Consider the following 24915-nt stretch of genomic DNA (forward strand, 5'->3'; position numbering starts at 1 on the left):
ATTCACAGGCAGGTATGGACCTAAGTAATCCTCAGGAACAGCCCATGGTTGCAGGTACAGTGCTGGTCAAGTCACGTTCTTTCACCCTACCTTGAAAATTTTAAATTTAAATTGAGAAAAATATATGAATTGCAGTGTGTTTAGATTCCCAGGAGACCGACTAGCACAGTCACAAATATGAAGAGGGGCATGAAAGGCAAAAAGTAAATTCTAGAACTTGAATAAAACTGTGGAAACTTCACCTAAATTTTACTAAAAAATTGGCTTTATTTCAGAGAAGAGAAGCTTGGATTTCTGGGACATCCTGCTGCTGCAGTGATCAGCAGAAAACCTTCTGATAATGTTGGTGTTTAAAAAGACACATGTAAAATAAGCAGCAAAGTGCAGCTGGGTTCAAAGAGGTTTCCGATTAAACGTGCTCGAGCAGCTTCCTGGCCGGGAGCCAGAATGATTGATATTTTGCCCAAATGAACCAAGTAGAGCCATGATTCCTTTTCCAGGCTCTGAAGAACTTGCCTGCCAGCAGCAGTTATCAGAATACATATGATGTATAGAGTAACATATCCTGGAATTTATTCCTGTTTTGTTCTTGTTTAGAACAATCTCCAGAATAGTTAAATCTGAGCAAAAGCTTAAGATTTAGTTAAAGGTGTGTGCTCTGTGTAAGAGTTTTCATATGACTTTGGGAAGCAAATCCATTCGTCCAAACTGCAATTAATGCATCTGTAAGAAGAACATTGTGAGCAGTATTCGGAGTTCGCAGATACTTTGAGGTAATCGCCTGGAAATATTCTTGGAGCATAAATAGTTAATTCTTGTTCTTTTCAGAAGAACAAGAGGATTTGACAGACTGTAACCTGAACAAATCCCAGGAAATGGAAAGTATGGATAATGGGGAAGATGTGAAGGAACACAATCAGCCTAGTGAAGAAGCAGGAGGTAAAGTGGGGGATAGAATTCTGAAAAAATAAATTATGTTTTGTCTTTTTATTCATCTGATTATGCTGTACGAGTGATCAGAAAGTTTATTCTGGATCATGGCTCTGGCTTTCCTGCATATCTGTAGAAGGAATAATGATGCAATTAGTTTAGAGTGTTTCAACATGCTTTAACAGAGGAATAAACTGTTTTCCTTCAGGGAACCTCACATGCATTTTATAAGGGTCACTTTTACAGGATCTATGAAATATGGATAGCAAGATTAAAAAAAAAATCACGTGCATATGGTAAGCTCTTTTAATGTGCTGTAGCATACTAAATAAATGTTGTGTTTACTTCAGTGCTTCGCATACAGTTCTCTACAATCATTCTGATACCGGAAGCACAATAAATCTTAAATACTTAAGCATGCTGCACAAGTAGTCCAGACTATGTGGATATCAGTAGGTGTATTTAAATTTCTTCCTAAAGCCAAATGCCAGTTCGGTTGCTGTTGTCTACTAAAATTCACAAATAAAATTGGCTTTCATGTCATGCCCACTATATAACGGTAGCAGGTACATTAGTCACTGAGCAACCCTTGCGGGTCAATAACTATCTGTCTTCTAGATAAGTGAAACCACGTTCTGACAGTCCTGCCCTGGTGGGAGTGTTATCATTTGGGGATCACTAACCCTGGTAAAAATGAATATGTAGTATTCTCCAGAATCGTAGAATAGAAATATCGTTAGTATTAGTGATGGCTCTTGGGAAATGGATTATGTTAAAAATGTTAATAGCGGTTTTGTTGTTTGGCCCTTTTTGTGAGCAAGTGATTCTGCTTCAGTGTCTTCACAATTCACCACTGGCGATCGCCTCCATCACAGAAAACTCTCCGTTTTCTTATCCTGAAGCCCTGTCTGATCCGTGCCTGCAGGGTTTGTTCCATCAGCTGGAGGCCACCAGCAGAACAAGAGGCCACTGACTCAGAGTGAGATTGAACATTTGATAGCTGCCTTTCCACTGCCTTAATTTGTCTTGAACATGGTTTTCTTCGGTACAATTGGGTCTAGTTTTTCCATGTTTAGTCAAGCATTCATAGTAAGTTGTAATCTTCCGGTTTCTTGGACTATATGTTTTTTGTGAATCTTGAATTATTAATGAACGACACTCTAAATACAGAGTGGGGACTTCTGAGGCTTGGAGCAGAAGTTGGAGCCTGATCAAATCTAGATATCGTCTGGTGGAGCCTTGTATGTCAGATCTGCAGAAAGTCTGTGATCTTTTCAAACGGCTGCAGAACCCTCCTAAAGGCACCAAATAAACTAGTGTACAGGGCTGAAATGTCATCACAACCAGTGCTCTTTTGGCATAAGAAAATCCACTTTTTCAGCAAAAAATTCCATATTTGTGCTCCTTCAAGGCTGATGTGGTGTTTGTTCCATTTTATAACTGCTGAAGGTGGGGTGCCATTCAATGAAAACTATTCAACCTGTCCTATTATACACACCTTTTAAAAGGGCTTCAACTACCATGATTGCCAAGTATCGGCAAACAATTGGGCAGAAGGCTAGAGTAATATGTTAATTAAAAGCTTAGTGGCAAACAAGGGGAAAAAAAGAAAGAAACTGTTTTGTTTTTTTTTGCCTCAAGGGAATGGAAGCTGCATGCTGTGGTGCATGTGGTGTACGCTTGCCTGCAACCATAAAAATACGCTGTTCCCATGGTGCTTCCTGTATCTAGTCTGAAAAGAGACAAGCAATGAGACAGAAAGGGGAGGAAGCACTTAATTTCCCTTGATTTTTCCCTTGTTTCTTTACGTGTCCCCAACACTATTACTTTTGGTGGCCAAAGTTGAAACATCCTCAATTTAAAAATTAAATTAAAAAATCTGCATTCTTTCATAGGGGAGTCACAGTCAAGCGCAACTATTTAATTATGTCTTAATTCCCTTATCTGTTGAGGCAGACAACTTTTTTGGTGTTACGAGTGTTAGCTAGCTTTCATGGTTGTGAAATAAAAAGAAATAGAAGCCACATTTGTGGTTTATGGATGCTAATTGCTGCTGCATTTAGGTGTGCGGAAGGGGGCGGTTAAAAGGCTGGAGCGAGACAGGAGAGGATGACAAAACTCTCGCTTGGGCGCGTACTGAGGTTCCAGTGGTGCCGCTCGCACACGCACTTATCTGCTCGCAAAGGAAGTGCCGTTTTTTATCAGAATATTACATCTCCCAAGCCCAAATCGAGCCCTACCGCTGATGGGACTCAGGGGTTATCTCGCAACATCAGCAGCGCTGCGCAAGTTCACTTGACGGGGGATTTCTGTAAGTGCTCAAACCAGGGGCTGCTGAACCGTGCAGGGCTCTCCACTTCGGCAGCTCGACATGAACTGAAAGTCGCAGTGTTGTCAACAAAAAAAAGCCTCTTGGTTTTAGCGGCAGGAATGCTGCCGAGCGCGTTTGGTGACATCAACACAGGGAGTTGTCACCGCGGCCTGTCTGATTGACACCAGCTTGGACTGTCCTGCACAATGGGTAGCCCAGGGCTGATACAGAAACTCGGATATTCCAGTTGCCTTGAAATAAGCAGGAAAGTGAGCTGTTTTAGTCTAATTAACCCATTATGCTCAGCAGAAAATAGAACTTGCTTTTGAGATGTTGGTGTAAACTATCAGACGAAGTCTGGAAGGGGAATGGATGCACAGCATTAGTCAATTGATGATGGACTCCTTTCCACAACTTTTTAAACTGCATTTTTCTTCGCTTGTTCCACAATGTGCATCTCAGATTCACATAAAACAATTCCTTGAAATTAAAGGTGAGATACATACTTATTCCTTTGACACCAAAGTCAAGGGTAGATGAGTTGTGGTGTGTTCCCTCTCAACCTCCCCTGCCCCAGCAGGAAATAAGTGAAGATGAAGAAAACGGCCCTAGGAACTCAAATCACATGTCGTTGTAGAAAGTAATATCCATTTTTAGAAATATGGGTTGGTGGAAAGGAAATCAGTTAATTAGGATGACTCACATTTTGCCCCCAAACTAGGCTGTTCATTTGGCACAAAATGTGTGAGTTTAAGGGGCAGTTTTGCTGCTGGAAAGGTATCAGAAAGCAGAAATAGATCCACAAGAGCCCAAACTTTGCTAAAACGCAGCAAATGTTTCCATGAGCATTGGAAATGCTGAAGCTCGTTTCTAGTGGGGTTGTGTCTCATTGCCAGCTGACTTGTAATTGCATTCTGCAAAATTTGCATCATGTGTGAGATGCTGTATTACTTCTGGTACCCCTGCCAGACAGGACTGAATGGGGTGTACAGCTCTGAATGGCCAAAGCTCAAGTATCTCATTATAAACAGCTCAATTTGGAGACGATGTGCTTGTAATCTAAAATTCAAATCTCGGAATCTAGATTATTTACTACTGGAATTTTTTTTCTAGTGAAATCAAATCAATACACTTATTTTTGTCAGTGTTATGGTATTCAAGGTTTTTGAGCAACATCTTAACCAAGCTCCTGTCATCTGTGGTGAATATCAATGGAGTTTTAATACCTATAAACTGATTTCCCTGCTCTTCATGTTATGTTCTTTTTTCTTCATGTTATATTTTTCTGGTATGAAGCACAGGAGTATATCGCATCGCAAGAAAGATTTTTGGGAGATGAATTTTAAAAAGGCAAATGAAACTACACTTCTAACTTTTCGGGATAGAAGTTCATCAGAAAAAGCAGTTGACCAGAGACGATCATGCCTGAGCGGCTGTATTAGTAATAGGTCCCTTGGTATAACTAATGAAGGCGATTATCTGATTTTAACATGTGGCCTTTCTCAGTCTGACTGTTGGGTCCAGATGTTGTCTGATTAACTGTCTAATTGAAGTCTGATTTAACGGTTGTGATTGTATCTGGCTTTCTGGACTTCAGGAATTGTAATTTTAGAAATGTTTTCTATGAGTGATGTTATCTTAACCGTAACAGAAGGGAAGAACTCATGCAGTTTCTTTTTTTTTTTTTTTTTTTTTTTTTAAGAGGGAGAATTTAAAGATATTAAGATTTGAAAGGTGTTAACAGGTGTCATAAATGAAACAAAACTCATCTGGGACAGGTCTGGGGGTGTGGATGGAGTTTCCTCTGATCCTCTGTGCTCTTGTGCAACACTGAGGGCACAGGCAGTTGAAGTAAAATGGCAAGGAATTGACACTTAAAATTAAAAAAAAAAAATCCCATGATAGTTTCAGGATAGCTTTTTAGCTCCCAGTTATTGTCTCCGGTAATAACACCTTGCTTCCCCAAATCCGGTTTGTAGTGTCAGTTAAATGAATTATTTTTCATTTCCATCCCTAAACCATGGCCTGGTGTTGCTGAGCACTCGTCCTGTATAACTCCAGACTTGGTAGCACTTGTTTTTTGGATAACATTTTTTCCTTTATCACTGTTTCTGTCAGTATAACATATTTTGGAAACCTTTTAAAATGAAAATCCTAAAAAACCCACTAGCTTATTATTAGGCAGAAATTGGTAAATAGATGGGAAATACCAGGTATGAAATTATAGTTTTACACAGGAATATACATCTTTATAAGAAAAATGCTTGTATTTGAATAAGATGCTTTAAGAACCAGTTACATAATTCAAGTTTCATGGCTCGCATGAGCCTGGAGATGATGTGTGTTGTTTGGCAGTTGTTGTAATTAATTGTACAACTAGATAAATTATACTGTGTTTTAATGATAGAAAGACACTGGTATTAATGAAGTAGAAAATATACATCCGACTGCTTGGAAAATGATGCCTCTTTTTTTTCTTTCCGATTCGCAGTGCTGCATTTCAATTTGATTTGTTTCTATTTTTGTTTCAAGTCACAATAAAAACAAGGAAACTCATTACCGTAGAGCACGCACTCCACAAAGGGGAATTGTGAAAGTTTCTCTCCTATTTTCAGAAGTGAAATTTCCACCAGGTGCAAACTGCACCGGTTCATTTAGGAATTACCAGTCAAGTATGTTTTATATGGTATCTAAACAAAAGAGATGCTTGGTTTTTGTATGAGAATGGATACTGAACGAGAGTATGAAGAAAATTCTGGAAGGCACAAGGATGAGATAAAACCAAAGCAAATCTGTCCAAGAAATAATTTTTGGCAGCGGTTGCTGCTTCCTTTGTTGGCAAACAGGGATCTCACAAAAGCATCGCTGCTGTTGGAAAAAAGGAGATTATCACTGGGGTCAGGGGAAGAAACAAAGCCATGCTGGGCCAAAAAATCCTTGAGTTCCTTTCCCTTCCCCAGAATGGGTATCAGCGGACATGGAGAAAAATTGCCTCATCTCTGACTGTGTTACCTCTGTTTGTTGGGTTTTGGTTTTTGTTTTTTGGGGTTTTTTTAAAATATTTCTTTCCCCCCATTTTATCATTTCAATAGATGTACTGCAAACTCCTCTTTATTAATTAAGGAATACAGGTGTTTTTAAAATTTGTAACATATCTTTCCCCGCAGTGTGTTAATTCTCAGGATTCTGACTCTAATTTGGAAACTCCGCTGACTTTTTCTGTTTTACCATGTACGTCTGTTCTGTTTCAAGCTGGTTCAGGTAAAGGAATCTCGCATTCTGGGAGCAGACAGACCCCAGTATGCGCACACTAGGTCTTGGTTTTCTGCTGCTGTTCCTGGGGAAAATTTGTGGAGATAATGGTGATGAATCATCAGTTAATACCTGCCAAATCCAGGTAGTCACAACGCACACCTATAGACTCTTGTACTTCAGCATCTGAATCCTATTAACAGCTGTCAAAACCTGGTAAACTATTTATATGCTCTCACAATTTGTTTAATTGGATAGTTAGGAAATGGCATACAAGAAAAGCTTTTCTTTTTTCTTTTTTTTTTTTTTCCCTTTAGTCTGGCTGAACATCTGTAGCATTAGGGGCTCATTATCTCTGAATTGGCATAGCAAATCAGCAGCATCATTAAAATGCCACATTAAGATGATTAAGTTTCTTTGTTATCCAGTTGACTTTTTGCATGTGCTGAGGATTTCACGATTATGACCCCGCTCCTTGTAAAACACTTGAGCAACATCACCCTTTTGTGCCGTTGTCTTTAATAGCTTCTGGATTTTATTCCTTGTGCTTTTCATAACACTACTGGTAAACTTTGCTTAACAACAGTGCAAAACTTACGTTCTTTTCTCTACATTGGATGCAAAGGTCTTGGATTAAATGTAGTAATTGGGGGGGGTTTCCTTCTGAGACCTCCTACTAGAGAGAATCACTAAGGTAACGCTCTAGCTTGTCCTAATTCTTTGCTGCTATTGACTTTTTTAATTTGTGCATTTTATAGAACATACACAAGCACCGTTCATGTGGTGACTCAGTCTGAAGTTGCTACCACAGCTTTATTTTGGATTTTTTCCAGAACCCATTGTTTTTACAGTGTTTCAGGTGAAACAAAAATATTACTCTGGAGTATGTCTTTCATCTCGTAATCATCTCCCCAGGAAATGAAACCATGTGCATCAGCCTTAACGCATCACACTGGTACTTTGTTGTGTAAAACCTACAACATTTCTTTCTGCAGTGTATATTACCTTCATGAACCGCCTCAAGAAAAATAGTTACCTGGGTTGGACACGGTGAATGTTTTTTTCTCTTGCCTCTTTACTTTCCTAAGCATAGAAGAGATGATAGCACTTTTTTTTCTCAACTGGGGGAACTTTGTCAGTATTGTTAGGGATAATTGTGTTTTTTCATCAGCTAAATTTCCTTTTTCTTCTCGAAGTCATAGCCACCTTCCTCTTGCTTGAGGCAGATGAGCCTGGAAACTCCCTAATCTCATCAAAATACATTGGTATGATTTTTAGGTGACAGATACAAACCTTTCTCCTGATCTCACAGTATTCCCTGTGTGTGCCAGTGCATAGGGCAGAAGTCAGGACTGAAAAAGGAATTTGGTTCCTTCAGATCTCTGCAACCACCTGGTTCATTTTCAGGCCAACCTGGACTGAGCTGTCTTTTCCTCAGCCTGCTTTGTACCAGAGCTTTCTTCAGTATCGCTGTCAGGACGGCAGAATAGACTCTAAACAATAACAGGTGTGTTAGGGCGGAAAAATTCCAACCCTTCTAACACTTATTTGGTTAAAAAAAAGCCTCTTCCCTCGTGGCTTCTCTTCTGTGGTGTTCTCAGTCATCAGAAGGTGAATTTTTTTTCCACTGAGGTTCTTCAAACACCTACATGCAAACTGAAAAGCGCTCGAGCTTTGGTGGCATATCACTGGCGGCTGGAGCGGGGGGGATGTTTGTTGGGGGGAGGCAGCAGTGGTGGAAAAACCTTGAGCAGAACTCAGGTGCATCCTTCTCCATCACTAAAAGAACGCGAGCACTGCGAGCAGTCAGCGTGCAACGTGGAAAATGCAGAGGTAATTATTTTCCACGGCGGAAGCATAGGATGGCTTGCCCAGTTTGTGCCAGTCGGCACAGAGAGCTCAAACCAGTTTTGGCGCCGTGTGGACACCGGCACGAGTCTCTAAAAGAGTGAAAAGCTGCGAGCTGTGTGGTGAGGAACAGAAAACGGCAGAGAAGTCTTCTCAGTTGGAGGTTACAGCTCATCCTCCGCTGCTAAGCAATTGCATCTGATGCAGACGAAGGTGAGACGTTGAGTAGAAAGTGGGAATTGAAATCATTTCTGAAAGTGTGTGCTGCCTTTTACCGCTCTGCGCAGGATGTAGCAAATTGTTTTGGAACTGCTGCCTTTTGAGAGGGAAAAGAGATTCCGTTGAAAGCTGCTTTCAGCAGCTGGCAATTTTTTCATTAGAGTGATGGAAATGGATGCATAAACTGATTTTGAAGGAGTCTTGATAGCAGGATCGCCCTTGCATCCTCAGACATGAAGCTGGAGCAGAGAGGAAACCCTGTTTCGGTGGAGCTGGGAATCCCCGGGATGCGAAGCAGAACTGGTACTGACGGTGCAGGGAAAAATGGCCCATTTGCAGCTGAATCTCAACCTACCAGTGAGCAAACACCCAAACCTGTGTGAGCTCCTTGGGACCCTATACCAAATACTAACAGATGTCTAGGATGGGGGAAAAAAAGCCATCCTGTGAATATCATCATCTATGGGAGAGCACCAAGAGGAATCTCTGTTTTCCATTCCACCATTTCCATGGTGGATTCTTGCATAGGGTGAAGAAATTGTCACTCACCTGTTCCTTCCACCTCACTTCAACCCAAAGTAAAATAGGCTGGGCATAGTGCAAACATTTAGGATAGAGCAGCGATTTTTATCACTAAAATATAGTTGAAAATTTTGATTTTTGTGAAAGTATTGGTTGCCGGCCCTTTATTTTTCAGTGCTGCTTTTATGTTGCCACCTCATTTGTGCTGTCACTCGTTGTTTGTTCTCGGCATTTGATGTGGCTTATTACTCAGAACCAGAGCTAATACTTATTCAGTGGTCAGTGTTCTGTACTTGGGAGGAAGGACAAGTGATTAAGTGCCAGATTTAACTGTCTAACCCTCGATTTGAGAGAGGAGCAGGTGGCCATGAGAACAAGACTTTCAAACTGGAAACCATACATTTTATCTCCTGGTGCTTTTCTTCCCTTGGTAGTTTGAGGCAGAACTCAAGTCAGCTCTTGTCTAGGTGGAAAAGTGAGCTTTAGGCAGAAAAAAGCTGTCCTGTCCATTAGAAAGGAGTGCTGGTAATGCTGGAGTTAATAGTAGGAAGGAAATTCAGTGACAGAAGTTGGGAATCATCAACTGTTTATATAGTGTGACCAATTTGCTTATATATTTATATGGGAGTATTATTGCTAGTAAATTCTTAGCTGTTTGTTACATTCTCCTCTTGTCGTGAAATTTAAGGCAATATCTTTGGTTTTCTCTGAACACGGCTACAGGTCCAGGAACATATTTAAAGGCCATGGCTGCTGATCTTCATGAGTCTTTGTGTTCTTTGCCACATAGTCACAATATGACTTCGGACAAAACTTTTAACCTTTCTGGGATATATTTATTTATCAGGAAATCCTTGCCCTGCCTCTGCTGGCTTTACTCGCATAGTAACTTTAGGATACAGGTATCAAGATTAGCGGATGCTCGTCACACATGCCAGATCTTTGGATAAAAATTGCAATTTGCAAATGAAAATTAGGATGTTTCCTTAGGCTTAACTGATGAGAATCTCTACCATGGGAACACTGTAAGTCTTATACTGGATCAGACATATTTTTTAGGCATGTTTGAAGCACCTGAGGTTCCACAGGAAGAGATAAGTATCCTTTTAAGTGCGTCTTTCTCTGTTTCCAATTCACAAGGAGCAGCCTGAGACACTAATTTCTATAGGCTAATTGTGAGTCGTGGGAATAAGCATTTTCTTTTGAATCCTGAATAGTACCCTGTAATTGCAGGAGAAGTTTGTTCTGTATTATACTTTTATAACCTGTAGAAGGAAATTGTACATCAAAGGTAATTAACAGGCATGTCAATACTTTTAAAGGCTATCACACCATGTCATTAAGTGTACATGATCCGTGAAGATTCATGTCTCAATTGCATTTCTTCATCTTTGGGTGTTTAAATAAAACTTTTAGGAAGACTGATAATGTAATTTTACATAATTTTTGGTGAGCTTTTTTCCTAAGAGACTTCATTGTGCCTAAGCTGAGCATTTTTCCCTTTTGTGCTTTGTTTTGCCTGCAGATGATGTGGTTAAAGTGAAAGGTGAATACAGTGAAAGAGAGGAGAGTGCTTTAAATTCAGAGCCTATGGAAAACCCAGAAGAATCTGAAATGCCTTACACCTATCCCAGAGAATATACTGAATACGAAAGCATTAAACTGGAAAGACATTCTGGTTCATATGACAACATCAGGCCAGCTAGTGGAAAAATGAATTGTGATATCTGTGGATTAGCCTGCATTAGCCTCAATGTCTTGATGGTTCATAAGCGTAGCCACACTGGTAAATATCCCTATATTGTTATTGTAAGAGCTGAATACTGAAAGAATAATAATGTGTAATCTAGACTACTTATTTTTTAAAAAGATACCAAAATCGGGATTTCCTTGTTCTGTCCTTGATGCCACATGTGATCTCTGGCAAGTTACTCGCTTTTCTGTGCCTCACTTTACCCACCTTCTTATCAGGATTAAATGTTAGTAAAACTGTGTTTGTGAGGCATTTTAAGAATTTTGGATGAAAGGCACTATGTCATTGAAGTATTTCAGCCATTGGTTTTGTGCTGCCCTTTCCAGTCCGTGTATGTGTTTCTCTTTGTTCTATACTTTGGCAACAAACCAACGAGCATCTTACATTTTGACCTGCAGTAAGATAAGACTTTTTTTTTTTTCTAAAAATTGCTAGCTTGTTGGAATCAGCCTCCTCCAGAACACTTATTTCCATGGAAAAACTGTACAGTGTTTTCCATTGTCATACATATGTTACAAGAAGCTGTGACACCAGAGCTGCATTTAACTCCCACTGAAGTCAATGGAAGGGCTGTGTGTGTGTTTCTATAGAAATAAATTGATCCAGTATCTCATTCTTTCCTCTTCCAAAAAGGAAAAAGGGTATGAGGATATCGTGATACCCACGTAACCATTAAATGTCCTTTTTTGTATGTCATTTTAAGGTGAACGGCCATTCCAGTGTAATCAGTGCGGAGCTTCCTTTACTCAGAAGGGTAACCTCCTCCGCCACATTAAACTACACACAGGGGAAAAACCTTTTAAATGTCATCTTTGCAGTTATGCCTGCCAAAGGAGGGATGCGCTAACAGGTCACTTAAGGACACATTCTGGTAAGTGACTTCAAAGACACTTCATGTGTTTCAGATGTGTGTCACTAGGACACTCGATGTGGAAAATATAAAAGAGTCAGCAAAGTTTGCTCAGCTGGTCTAGTTTTGAAAGAGTTGACAAACAGCAGTGACCAGTCCCTCTGCCTGCTGTGCTGCTGGAACCATCTCCACTTTGAATCCAGAAAGAGGAGACGGGGAAAGCCGCTGTCACAGCCTCGATACCTGCTTGCACAAAATAACTCCTTGCTCACCTCGAATGAGTGGAGCCAGCGATGCCAGCAGGCTCTGAATTTGAGGAGCAGCGTGAAGAAATGCTTTGCCGGGACTTTGTTCTTCTCCTGCGCTGCTAGGATGGCTCCAGGAGTGTAATCCACCTCGCGGTTGTGTAGTGCCTTTCATCTGAATGTCTTAACATGCTCAACAAATGCCAGTGGTTTTTTTGTTCCGTCCATTTTTACAGATGAGAGAAATGGAGGCACAGAGCTGAGGTGACTTGAATAACAAGCCAGGTTTAAATTGATTAATCAGTTCTCCCAGTTCTACAAGAGCCCAGTTGTGCTTACTCTGTGTGTATATCCCATGTTATACAAAGGCCTAGAAAGAAAACATTTATTGTAAGTGACAGATGTTATCTCTGCACTTCACCTTACAGGAAAAAAAAAAAATCAACCTCGCAAAGAATCAAAGTTAAAAAATGAGATTATCCGACATGGATAAATGAGCTGCTGATTTAATCAAGACCCAGCACAGTGGTGGTGACTGTCCCCCACTAGCACAATCCTAAAAACATCATCGTGCTTCAAACATATCGCGTGGTTATTGTGACTGAAGTTTTTAAAGCTGGTTTATAAACAGTATGAAGAAAATCTCTTCAAGTGAATCACACAAATAAGCGAGCAATTGCATTAGCAGTAGGGAGTATGGTCTTTTTGCACAATATAAAATGCAAGGCTAGTTATATTGGTGCTGTACAGGGATGATATTTTGCCTGGGTTTGTTAGAGGATGTCTGTTCACAAACCAGTAATGAGATAATTTAGGAAGTGTCTCAAGTCCTTGCACATGAGGTGCTGGGAAGGGCTGTGTGAATGCTTGAGTTTCAAACAGGTTGGCTTCAGCTTAAATGGATTAAGAACATAATTCACTTTCCAGCAAGGGGCTTTGGAAATTAAATGAACCTCACATATGGTTTTGGTTTGGTTTAACTTCATCAGCTTCATGAAATCCTTGAAAAATTCTGCACAGGCGGGCCCTAGGTGAGGCAGTCGGGCAGTTGCAGTCCCGGTTTAGCAGTGGTACAATTACTCTTCCGTGGGGAAGTTATGCCAAGAAGAGTTGTCAGCTAGAGCCAGGCTTAGGAACCCGAGCTCCTGGGAGCCATGTCTAACCTAAGTCCTCGTCTTTTCTGCTGCTGAGCTTAGGGGATGAAGAGGAACTTTGTGTCCGGTGGTTCTCACCCTTCTGTAACCCCAATTTTGTCATGATTACAGTGCTCATAAACTTAACAGAAATGTAAAGCATTCCCCACGAGCTGAATATGTGCCATGAGTAACTATCCACTTGTATGTCACGGAGACAGCGTTTTAGTAGTATCTCATCGTTATTTTATACTGCGCTCTTATTTTTCTAGTGGAGAAGCCGTACAAATGTGAGTTTTGCGGGAGGAGCTACAAGCAGAGGAGCTCGTTGGAGGAGCACAAGGAGCGCTGCCGCACTTACTTGCAGAACACCGGCGTGTGCGAGGCTGGTGAGTTTATCACATTGCAGTGGGTTTGGGTTTTTTATTACATTACAGTGCTTAAAAAAGGGCACCTGGTAAGCTGTTAATTCAAGCCCGAGAACAGTTTTTACTACACGTATTTTCAGTAACCTAAGGGTCTGGTTTAATGCATCCCTCAGGCAACTAGTTAAAGGATGCTTTTATTTTAATCACTTCTTTATTTCACAGTTACTTTGAATGAAACACCTAAAATACCTTGTGCGCAGCATTTCTGTAGGTGACACAGTATGTTGAATTATTCCTACATCAGTGCTATTATGTAGCTTATTTTATTGGATGAGTTGATGCCCATGGTTGTTGACAACAGTTGTTCACATGTCTCAGTCCCTTTGTTTCCTTTTCTTTAGAATAAGAACTGTTGGTGAGAAAAGCATCAGGATGGTAGTAACCATTCTAGTTGCTTTTTAGTAGAAAGTTTGCATGTTCCAAGTGTGGCAGTGTGGAAATACCTCTGAAAGAAAGTTTTTTATGAAGCAATATTGCTAGCTTTGCTCAGTTCCTGATAACAATCTCTGCTCATTGTTCTCATTGCACAATAACCCACCTCTCTGTTCCACTCTCCATTATTTACTGACCACACAGAGATGCTACAGGAAGCAATGCCTCTAATTCGAGCTCCACTTTGAACTTCAGGGTTTTGTTAACGATGCCCGCATGTTCTAAAAATTATACTCGCATTTACAGCGCGGCGGAAACCACACCATGGAAACAATTCAGGTTAAATGATCGTATGTTCACGCTCTGGGCTGGAAGAGCAGTATCTGCTCGGTGTACATGTCCAGAATGACATGGTGACCAGGGCACAGGACTGTCACACACACCACGATGCCAGGAAAGGCCAGAATCGGTCACTAAGTAGGAGATGGTGACCCAAATTTAAAAGCAGTGAGGACCTGGGAGTGAAACCCCATCCTACTACTGTAGAAAATACCATGGTTAGGAGCTTGACTTGCTGTGGAATTCTAGAGGCACATGCGAGAGCACTGGTAGATCTGAGCAAGAGGGAAGAGGGTGGTTTGTTTGGTCTGCAGAGTTCCTTTTAGGATCCTTAGACTTTTTGATGTTTGTTTTCCCGTGCAGTTGAACCATCAGAACTATTCGCCTTGCAGGGCATTTCAAGAGCACAGGCTGGAACAGGTTAAGTGCTTTGGAAATCTAGATTTTCCTTAGTACTATTTGCTTTCTCTCAGCATAACTTTGAGCAAAGCACTTGACCGTTTCTGTCAGTCCAGCCTGAAATCTATTTTTAGATACATGTTATAGTTAGATAATGAGTTGTTTAAACTAATGTCACGATTTGCAGTGGAATCATCTAGTGGTTAATTGAAGAGGGAGACAGTGCACGATGATTTCTCTCCGTTTGACAAGCCTTTAGAGAACTTTGAGCAATTAAAAAAAAAAAATTTCTAAATACTAAATCTTATTCTTAGCTTGTTTGATACGTGATCCAGAAGAAAGTGGGGAGATAATTTTAAGTTGTGGGAGAGAACCAGTGTAACCACCTGTTACAGCTGATACTGTTTACCCAAGGCTGTATATGAAGACATCGTCAAAGACCTTTTGTGGCCCATAAATGGAGATTTTTTTTTTCTTTAGGCAAAAAAATGGCAGTTAGCAAGAAGTAGAAAATCTTAATGTGAAAGAGAAGACCCTCAGCATTAAAATAAAATGGCAGACAGTCATCAAACTGGAAGATTGATACTTACAGATGTCCCAGAAGATATTATGTAGGTCAATAGTTACTGTCTCTTCAGCAAACTTGTCTGAGTAAAGACCATTGTTACCTCGGCAGGAAGCCGCTTGTCTGCCCTCTTGACACTAATTTAATAAAGTTCACATAAATAACATTGACAAGACAAATAGTCACTCATCTGCTCCGTGGAGCTCCCAGTGTGTTTCTAGGGCTGGTTAAGAGGGTTTGCAAAAAGTTCACTCCTTGAGTTCCGTCACAAGATAGAGTAAAAGATTCTGAAAATATGGAATTAAAGCTTTAATAGTGCATGAGTGCAACTCATGAAGTTAAAGATTGAGAAAGAGAGGAACTCTAAGAACAAAATAAGAAAAATGAAGGAATGGTAGGGACCAGGGAGCTGCTTTTATGACATGGATGAATTGTGTTTGTTTGTTTTTCTTTACGATGTAAATTGTTGAATATACAGCACTGTTTATATTATTACTTGCTCAGGGTAGTTGTGGGTTGTTGGTGTTTTCAAAATTTAAATTACTATTATTAATGACTTGTGCAATGGTCCTGTCAAGATCACAAGCTTTCTGGGTTGGGGATGGTTAAAACCTTGAACTGCAGTTATCTAAAGATAATATAAGCAGCTCAGAAAGCACATTCCACTTTTTGGACCATGAGAGTTAAACAGAAGTTCTGAAATTAAAACCCCCATAACATTATTCTCAATAATTAACTAGAGCTTCTGGCCAAAACCCAAACAGATGATTAAGTTCTGCCTACCCGATTTTCCCTTGTAGTTTCAACTTAATCTGATGTTTTGTCTCACTTTATGTAAACTGTTACGTAGTGTCTTGGTATTTCATGCTGGAAGCAGGTGCATTTTAGCAGTTAATGAATGTAAGTCTAAACATGAGAGTGATTTGGAATAAAAATCAGGTCAGAAAAGCTGTATGTTATTACCTTTAAGGCATTTATTCATGCCCTCTGTGGGGCTGATGCTCATGTGTATCATGGAGTTCCAGCCTGATGAGCCAGGACTAAGGGAGTGCTGAGCTGGGCCCTGTTATCCCATCCATCCTGAGGCATTTTCATAGCCGGTATTTGTGGCGTCGAGTCCTTATGAAGCGCTTTACATTTTCAAAATGCTGAACAAACATTAACACACGGTTCTGGCTGAGGTTTGGTGAGTCATGGTTTGTGCTGACTGAAACTCATATGGTATCAATAACAGCAATAATAACCAAGTAAGGACTGACTGACTTTGAAATTATAGGGAAATGCTGCACACTAAGCTCTGGAAGGATGATACTGTGTTTTTATCACTTGTTGTACTTGGCAAACTGCAATTTAAGTCCAATACTGACTAAAGCTGCATTTAGCAGGACTGAAGAGATACAGAAGTGCTTGTATCCCTTTCCTCTGGCATCACTTCTTTCTTATGTAGATGATGCTTCACATTTAGGTAAGCTAGCGCAACAGTACAATGACACAGCAGCCAGGATTCTTTCACGGTGAGATCTGACCTTTGGTATTACCTTGAGAAGGTAAATTACCCTCCCCTGTCTTTGTTTCCTTCTACTTAGGTACCAACTCTCAAAGGCATGAGCAGCATCTTAAAACACATCTGCTTTTCACCACAGTGGTCCCTAATGCTGAAACACTTTTTGATATAGAAGTACCACTACTGATATTTGTTCTTTAAGCGAGAACAAGCTTTTTTTGGGGGGGAGGGGAAGCCACAGCGGTTATATTCAGTATTAGTGTGGCAGTAGCGATATGAGGTGGCGGTTCTTCAGCTTGGCTGATCCAGCTCAAAGCCTCGGCAGTAATTTCCGTGAAGTGATGGGCGCTGGTTAGTGCAGCTGAAGGAGAACTCTGGAAAATGGTTCAGAGCCTTAAAACAGCGGCCCGCTCTCAAGGGTGTGATCGTAGGGCACACAGACTTTTCCTGAAATTAGAAATTGTGGAGGTTATAATGAGGTTTGAGACACTTAATGCTTACAAGTGTGCCAGAGAGAAAACATTCTGAATTAGTTTTAGCTGTAGCATTTAGGAAAAAAAAGTTATACAATCTGAAGAGAAACCAGAGTATAATGGCTGAGTGAGAAGTGAATATTGAAATATTACATTATTTTTATTTTAATGGAACACTGACATATTTTATACAAGTTTCTTAGTGATTGGTTAAGAAGACGTGTAGGTATGACTGATATCTAAAAAGTGTAGCAAGAGCACTGAGTGTCTTGGATTGAAGTTTTGAAGCCGTGTCGGTCTGCAGGTGTCACACAGGCTTACTCAGAATAAAAAAGAAAGACTAGCAGAGGTGGTATCTCCAGCTACCTTTTGTAACCAGCCCTTCCAGCCAGTTTATTTTGCACTTCCTCTTGCTCACGAAGAGCCCGAGTTTGTAGTTTGTATGGTTTGCTCCCCTTGCACGAGCTCAGGACTGCACGACGAGCGGCTGTTCCTGCGCCTGGTTCCACTGACCGCAGCTGCTGCCCAAGATGCAAAGAGCAAGAACGACAGAAAAAGCAAAACAAGTTTACATCAGATCTCCAAACTGTTTCCTCCCTGTTAATGTGGCAAACTCCGGAGATTAAACCATTCATCTCTTCCTTTTTTTTTTTTTTTTTAATTTTTAATTTTTTTTCCTTTTCACCTACGTGTTGTGTTTTTTTTTTTTCTTCTTCACATTTTCCAAACTAGCGAGCGTGGAGGCAAGGCACATCAAGGCAGAGATGGGGAGTGAAAGAGCCCTTGTGCTGGACAGGCTAGCGAGCAACGTGGCAAAGCGAAAAAGCTCAATGCCTCAGAAATTTATTGGTAAGAACAAAAAACCTTTTCATGCGCAACAGTTAAATATGTGCAAGCTGGTAACCTGTAGTACAATGCTTCTGCTTCTTTTAAACACTCAAGTTTATAATCTAATTTAATACGAAAGAATATAAGTAGAGTAACTTTGATTATTCTGATGTGGTTTTAGTGATTTGTTGTAGGGTTTTGATTAAAATAAGAAGAATATATTCTGTTAGATACTTAAACTGAATGGAAGCTACTATTGTGCTTTGTGGAAATTTATCAATATATTTTATGAGCTTGCAGGTGGTGTTTTCTGTACCTGTGTGTTTGAAATGTTCTCTGCCAGGTTCTTTACAGGAAAAGACCAGAAGCCTTAATGCTGTTGAGGTCTCTTTCTGGTCAGCAGGAGCCAAAGCTACTTGCAGGTTGCACGCGTGGAATAAGGGCCTAAACACAGAAAAGTATTGGTTTGGGTTAGTCATCCTGCTGAATCTGACTATGATTTTAAAAGATCAGGTCCTTTCTTGTGGTAGTTTAAGCAACATGGTGTTTCCATAGCATTTTCTTTGCATTTAATTTTGTATGATCAGAGTTTTGCATGCTCTGGGGATCTTAAATACTAGTTTGACAGGTTCGCCTGATCCTCCTGGCTAGTCTGCGTTCATTAACCTGCCTTTTAAGAAAATAAAATGCAACTCTTGTGTCCTGAGTAAAGACCTGACTTAGCAGTTTTATATTAGTACTAATAATGCCTTATTTGTTATATTCTATATGGTTATATCAGGTACTGAGTGCTTATTTTTCTTAAAATACGTTTTGCTGGAGGGAGCAGTGAGGGGCGGGGAGTGCAGGCAGCTTAATTTTGAAAGGTACCGCAGCTCTTACTGGGTTTGGTGGGTAGCACTGGACTTTCATCTATGAAAACTGATAACTTTGATTTAGACGTCTTAAAATGGCTTTTAAAAGGTCACTTTTTGTACAGGAGTGAAGTCACCAGCACACTCCACCCCAGTGCCTTTGGGTGCTTAATATTGAAACTGTTGACTCTGTGATTCAGACCTTACATGTTGCACTGTGATTCAAACAGTAATACTAATGCAAACGTGTTTGAAAATCTTTAGCTTCCTTTTTTTTAGCCCTTCACCTTATCTTGTTTTATAATTGCTACCAATTCAGTCTTTCTGTATTTTATTAAGTGCATCTGCAGCAGGATGCAACCACTCAGCATACGCTTCAAGTTAAGTACCGGTGTTTTTCTGATTATTTTCTTTTTAACGAACATACTTGTTACCATATAGGATAGACCCATTTTTGATTTGTGATTGTGCTCAGTACCATGGTCTGCAGATGGCACAAGCCGATCCTGCACCATCCAGGAGTTTTTGCGGAGAAGCTGGAGGACTCAGGGCAGTTTGCCTAAAGGAATGAAACAACTAATTTGTGAGAGTTACTGTTTTTCTAGAACCCCTGCGATTGGCATGTTCTTGTTGGGTAACCTCTGAAAAAATTACTCGCTTGGTCCGTTTTATCCCTGGGAAGTATGTTTGCAGGAGCAGCCTGTCCGACCTTGGCTTGACTTGTGTGACTTTCTGACCTGTACGTGTAGGAGGGCAAATCTGCCGGGACAGCTTTGTCATTTCTTGGGAAACGGCATTCTTGGAGCGGGTGCTGATTTCTCATTTTGTCAGGAAGAAGGGATAGAGATGTGTACTAACAAGGCATCTTTGTTGGGCTCATTTCTGTGAATGAGGTCTATTGATCAGACAAAAAAAAAAACCCTTTATTATTATTTGAGGGTTCTACAGAGATTCATACGAGCACCAGGAGTCTTGCCCACTTTATTTTTTCACATTTTCATTTTCAGTAGCTACCACAAGTCTCCACTAAGGACACAGATCAGCAGAGCGTATACTTCACTCTTAAACTCCACACTGGGCCTCCTTTCAAAGGCTTCTCCTGCAAAGACTTTTGTCCTCAGCTTTTCCTTTAGTTATGAGGGAAGAAGGATTTGAATGGAAGTTGCTGAATTTTATGTTTCCTATTTTGCTGGGGATTTCTGTTTTGCATGTTGTATACACCAATTCTACAAACCTTGGCTTTCTGTACTTCCTGGTTCGATTAATGAACAGATATTTTAAAAAAATAACAAATAGAAATAGCCCAGGAGAAGAGATCCCTGTGCTGATGGTTCTTCCCTGCTGCATAAAACACTCAGGGGCTGCATCTTCAGTTCACACGAGTCCAGTTGACAGCAGCTGAGAATCTTGACCCACAAACTATTTCTTCCTTTTTAAAAACAAGTTCTCCCTGAGATGAGGAGTAGAAATATATTTCTCATGGTGGTCAAAGTGCTAACAAACACCGTTATCCAGCGTGCAAAGTCTTAACGAGAAATTGCCGGCTTTGGTTAGCGCGGCGGCGGGAAGCAGGTTCGCTCCCCGTTTCCAGTGTCCGCACCTCCCCAGGCTGCAAAAATCTGCGGATGTTTGAGAGCAAGCGAAGCATCGCTGAGCAGCACATGAGGATGTGTCATACGCTATGGCTCATGTGTGAATTTTGAAGGGGGACGCTTTTGCATTGCGCCGAGACAAACAAATAAAAAAGATGTTCCGCTAGCCGGTGGCTGCTTTGTAAATGAACCCTCAAGAACCTGTAAGTTTAATTTTTAATGTAGTGTTTTTCAATAATGTTGTGGCACTTCCCCTGGTGCAGATAGCAGCTTAACTCAGAATATTTATCTATTACATTGTCCTGCTGGCTACGAAGATAAAACATCAACTGCTTTCAGCACAGTCCATCTTATTCGTCCCCAGTCCCCATATACTCCTTTCCCCTTTTCTAAATCTTCAATACCAACTTTCTCCTGCCCGACTGCTGTTGTTTTTGAGTGAAGAGCTGATCTGGCTTGTTGTCTCTTCCCACGGAGAGTTTTGCTGTATTTGACTGAAGAGGAAAAAAAAAAAAAAAAAATTTCAAGAGTGGCCCCTTGTCTGCTTGATTGTGATATGGTGCTATAACTTGACATTCTGGATGTACGATTAGCACTTTCATGCGGATTCAGCCTGCCCAAATATTGGTATTTTACTGAGGTATTGCCTTGGGGTGTCTGCTGAGACGGCGAGGGGGGAGAGAGAGAGAGGAGCTGTTCTTTATGTGATGCCTTTTCCTCCCAAATTATCTGAGACATGTCGCAGGCTGGTTTACAGCCTCGTTTCTTGCCCTCTCATGTAAGGAGTCCACATTTGATGTGCAGTGGCCTTTTAAAAATGTACAGCAACATGGCACGTTAATGTATGTCAGAAGAGTGTTTGGGTATTTGCATTTCATTAGATATAACTGATAATTTAAGGGAGGCAGAATGAGCTCTTGTGGGGATTTTAAAAAGCCACCGGGATGGTGGAATAACAAAGTTCTGCAAGAGGCTCCGTGATCATGCATTGTGGTTTTTGTGCCTTGTGACTCCTAACCCGAAGTTTATGGGGAGTCCTGTATATTTTTACTTTTGTCGCACTTTTTTTTTTTTTAAATTTCAAATTTGTTCACATCTTTCACTTGCCTGGAGCTGGTTTTGTGAGTCATACAAATGTGCTATATTTTTTTTTTTTCCTTCCGTGTGAAGTTGGATCACAAGTTTTGTTGAGGGTTGGAAGCAGTTACGCTCTTGTGGTTCACTAACCTTTTTGTGTGTTTTATAAGAGAAACGTGAGCTCCTGGTTTTCTGCCTCTGCAGTGAAACCTAATGAGTTTCATATACATTGAGTCATGGTGTTGACAGGTGACTGATAAACATCTGCACTACTCCACTTATGGTAACTAAAAGATTAGTGGATCTGATGTTTGCAAGTCACTTGCACATAAAACATTTGGTCTGGTCCTTTTTTTTTTTTTTTTTTTTAAAAAAGCTTTAGTGTCCAAGGTCGTATAAAAGAAGAGTCTACCAGGTGGGTAAAAGTAGCGAGAAGTGCATCAGACTTCAGCCGTCACTTGTCTTAATTTCTTCTGTTAGAGATTCGTTTCTTCTGTACACTTCTCAGGGACAAGTCAAGAAAGAAGAGTTGCAATCTTGGTATTGTAAATGGAGTATTTAGGTTCACTATCAATTAGTTGTTTTACAAGTATTTTCATTAATGAGTATTTACCTTTTTCTAGGAAAAAAAAGTGAGAGAAGTTATTCTATGGAAGCTATGATAATATCCTTGCCCTTAAATCCCAGAATAATTTTTAAAAATTAATGATGATTTGTCCAGTAAGTATCCTCACCACCTCCTCTATTAGATTGGGTTTTTTGCTTCCAAGTCTGAGCTTTAAAAAACAAGAAAACCCAAAAAAACCCCAGAGACTTGTGCAGATGAACAGCCTCTTTCAGCAGAGAACATTTAATGCTTCTTTACTTTCCAGGCGCTACTGCCATTTAAAAAATGCATCATGAGCTTGACTTGGGTGGGTAAAAAAGCATTTAATTTAACACCTCTCCTCTCTTGCAGGTGAGAAACGACACGGTTTTGATGTTAATTATAACTCGAGCTTCGTGTACGAAAAGGAAAGCGACATAATGCAAGGACGCATGATGGACCAGGCCATAAACAACGCCATCACCTACCTGGGGGCCGAAGCCTTGCGCCCGCTCATGCAGACACCGCCGGCTCCCACCTCCGAAATGGTCCCTGTCATCAGCAGCCTGTACCCCATCGCCCTGACCCGTGCCGACGTGCCCAACGGCACCTCGCAGGAGGTGGAAAAGAGCCACGGCCACCTCCGGGACAAAAGCTTGTCCTCCGACAGGGGTCTTTCCCCAAACAACAGCGGCCAAGACTCCACAGACACTGACAGCAACCACGAGGAGCGGCCGAATCCCACCTTCCATCAAAGCCAGGTCATCCCTGCTCCATCCCGCAATGGCCTCCAGTCCTTGAAGGATTTCCCGAGGCCGTTCGACATCATCAAGCCACCCGCCATCTGCCCGCGCGATGCCTTCAAGGTCATCAACAAGGAAGGGGAAGCCATCGGGGTCTACCGGTGTGACCACTGCCGCGTCCTCTTTTTGGATTATGTGATGTTCACCATCCACATGGGCTGCCACGGCTTCCGCGACCCCTTTGAGTGCAACGTCTGCGGGTACCGGAGCCACGACCGATACGAGTTTTCCTCGCACATAGCGCGAGGCGAGCACAGGGTCGTGCTCAAATAAAAGGACTGGCTTTCAAAGGCTTTGGTTTAGGTCAGAAGGAAGGCTTGTTTGGTTGGTTTTTTAATTAGTATAAAGAAATTTCCAGAGAATTTTTCTATGCCAGTTTTTAAATGAGTGTCGCAGGGAGGTGATACCTCTAAATTTTTTTTTTTTTTAAGAAATATTTCAGTGTTCTGTAGCATCTGTGCCTAGCTGCCTTGGTGAGTGGTACTGTACAAAATACCAGGAGCAGAGACCCATTTTTATATGAACTTTATTTTTGTGAAAATCAAGAGCCATTTAAGATTTTTTTAAAAAATTTTTTTAAAGTGCATTTGTTTTTATAATGTATGCTTTAACTCAGCGCAAAAGGTTTTGATGCCCTGCTGCCTGTTTCTCTGCTTTTGGCCAGATGTATAGTCAGACGCATACAGGAGGAGCTTTTTCTGGCTGTTTCAGTCCCGATGATCTTCACATGGCTCATCACTGACACAAGGAAAACATGTGTCTGGGAGGGATTATTAATTCCTCTTTAAAGGTTTTCCCCTAAGTCTCAAAGAGCCCCACCACACTTTCATTTTTCTTACCCCTCTGTTCACTTTCTTTAAAGTCACTCCCACATGTGTCTTACTCACTAATAGCAAAATAAGAAATGAAACCTATTTTGGGGCTGGGGGTTTTTTAACAGTACGTGCATTTTTGGGATACCCAGTGAGATCACTGCTTGGCTCATCCATGCAGTCTGGGGGAAATTCTGATTTTTTTCATTGACGGAAAGTATTCCTTTTCTCATGGATGCCAAGAACGAGGATGAAACTGCCCCGTGCTCCCGCTCAGCTCCAGCGGCAGAACTCGCGGCTGTGCCATTTGTCCAGCTCTGGCACACAACGTCCCCACACCAGAGTCACTGTGTCCCAGCAGCAGCCGCCATCGTGAGAACCTGCATACACGAATGTGTGGGAGCTTGACAGCTCAATCATGCCGTCTGGTTTTACGTGGGGATATCCCTCGGAGTGAAATGTGCTGTTTTGCAAAATGAGTATTTACCATTACTTTGAAGCTGGTTTTTAAAATACTTCTTTTAATCTAATCATTGCTCCGCAGCTGTATTATTAGTCACTGTGCTGAAGATATGAATTCGATAACAGTTTTGCTGAGTGAATGTTTATTTTTTGCAAAGTATTTTTGTATGATGTAGAGTTAGGTGTGTTCTGATGGACTTTTGTATCCATTGTACACTTTGATATCTACGTTGCGTTTGTACTGTTTCCACAAGGGATCGCTGGAGCGCCGAGGGTCAAGAAATACTGAATTTAATTCCTTCCTATGACCTGGGCTCACTCTTTTTTGGATGAAATACTTTCTCCCTCCTTGAATTTTAAGGTACAAAAAAGAAAATTATATCCATTTTTCCTTCCGGCAGCAGCCTGGGCTTGGAAAGGCTTCCACCAATTATTTTAGCCAATTCCCTGCTTTAATTGGCATAAATCACCCAATAACTCCATCTCTCATGCTGTGTTTTCGTGGGGGAGAAGCACCTGAGTTCCACGCACACGGTGGCTGATGAAAACACTCCTCGCCCTTCACCAGAAATGAATAAGGTTGCACAGAGTAAAACGTAACTTGTCGTTTGCACAGGAAGCTCCTCAGATTGCCAAATGTGTGTCACACCGCGCCGCCAGTTTCTGTCTCGGGTACCAAATCCTTGAAAACACTCTGCAGATTACTGTCCCGCTCCTCACTTACCGCCGGGCAGGGCTTCAGCCACCTCCTCTTGCTT

General features: G+C 41.1%; 1 protein-coding gene across 2 annotated transcripts; it reads left to right on the top strand.

The window, feature by feature from the left end:
• On the top strand, positions 1-23156 carry IKZF3 (IKAROS family zinc finger 3). Of its 2 annotated transcripts, none has more exons than XM_065651071.1 (7): positions 1-54; positions 829-939; positions 10608-10868; positions 11539-11706; positions 13336-13452; positions 17876-17992; positions 22453-23156. In XM_065651071.1, exons 1-7 carry the CDS (start codon positions 15-17, stop codon positions 23154-23156), a joined length of 1518 nt encoding a protein of 505 aa, XP_065507143.1. In that variant the 5' UTR covers positions 1-14. The 2 variants fall into 2 exon arrangements, with proteins under 2 accessions (XP_065507143.1, XP_065507145.1); XM_065651073.1 differs by having other exon boundaries at positions 9-54; positions 829-949; positions 10597-10868.
• The last annotated feature ends 1759 nt before the right edge of the window (positions 23157-24915 follow it).

This window comes from Caloenas nicobarica, chromosome 24 (assembly GCF_036013445.1).
Source record: "Caloenas nicobarica isolate bCalNic1 chromosome 24, bCalNic1.hap1, whole genome shotgun sequence".
In the NCBI taxonomy this organism is placed as follows: Eukaryota; Metazoa; Chordata; class Aves; order Columbiformes; family Columbidae; genus Caloenas; species Caloenas nicobarica.

Coding starts and splice junctions, on each gene's coding strand:
- IKZF3 (XM_065651073.1), top strand. CDS start 15: ATGGACCTAAGTAATCCTCAGGAACAGCCCATGGTTGCAG. Junction 10,869..11,538: donor TCATAAGCGTAGCCACACTG/GTAAATATCCCT, acceptor TGTCATTTTAAG/GTGAACGGCCATTCCAGTGT. Junction 17,993..22,452: donor AATGCCTCAGAAATTTATTG/GTAAGAACAAAA, acceptor CCTCTCTTGCAG/GTGAGAAACGACACGGTTTT.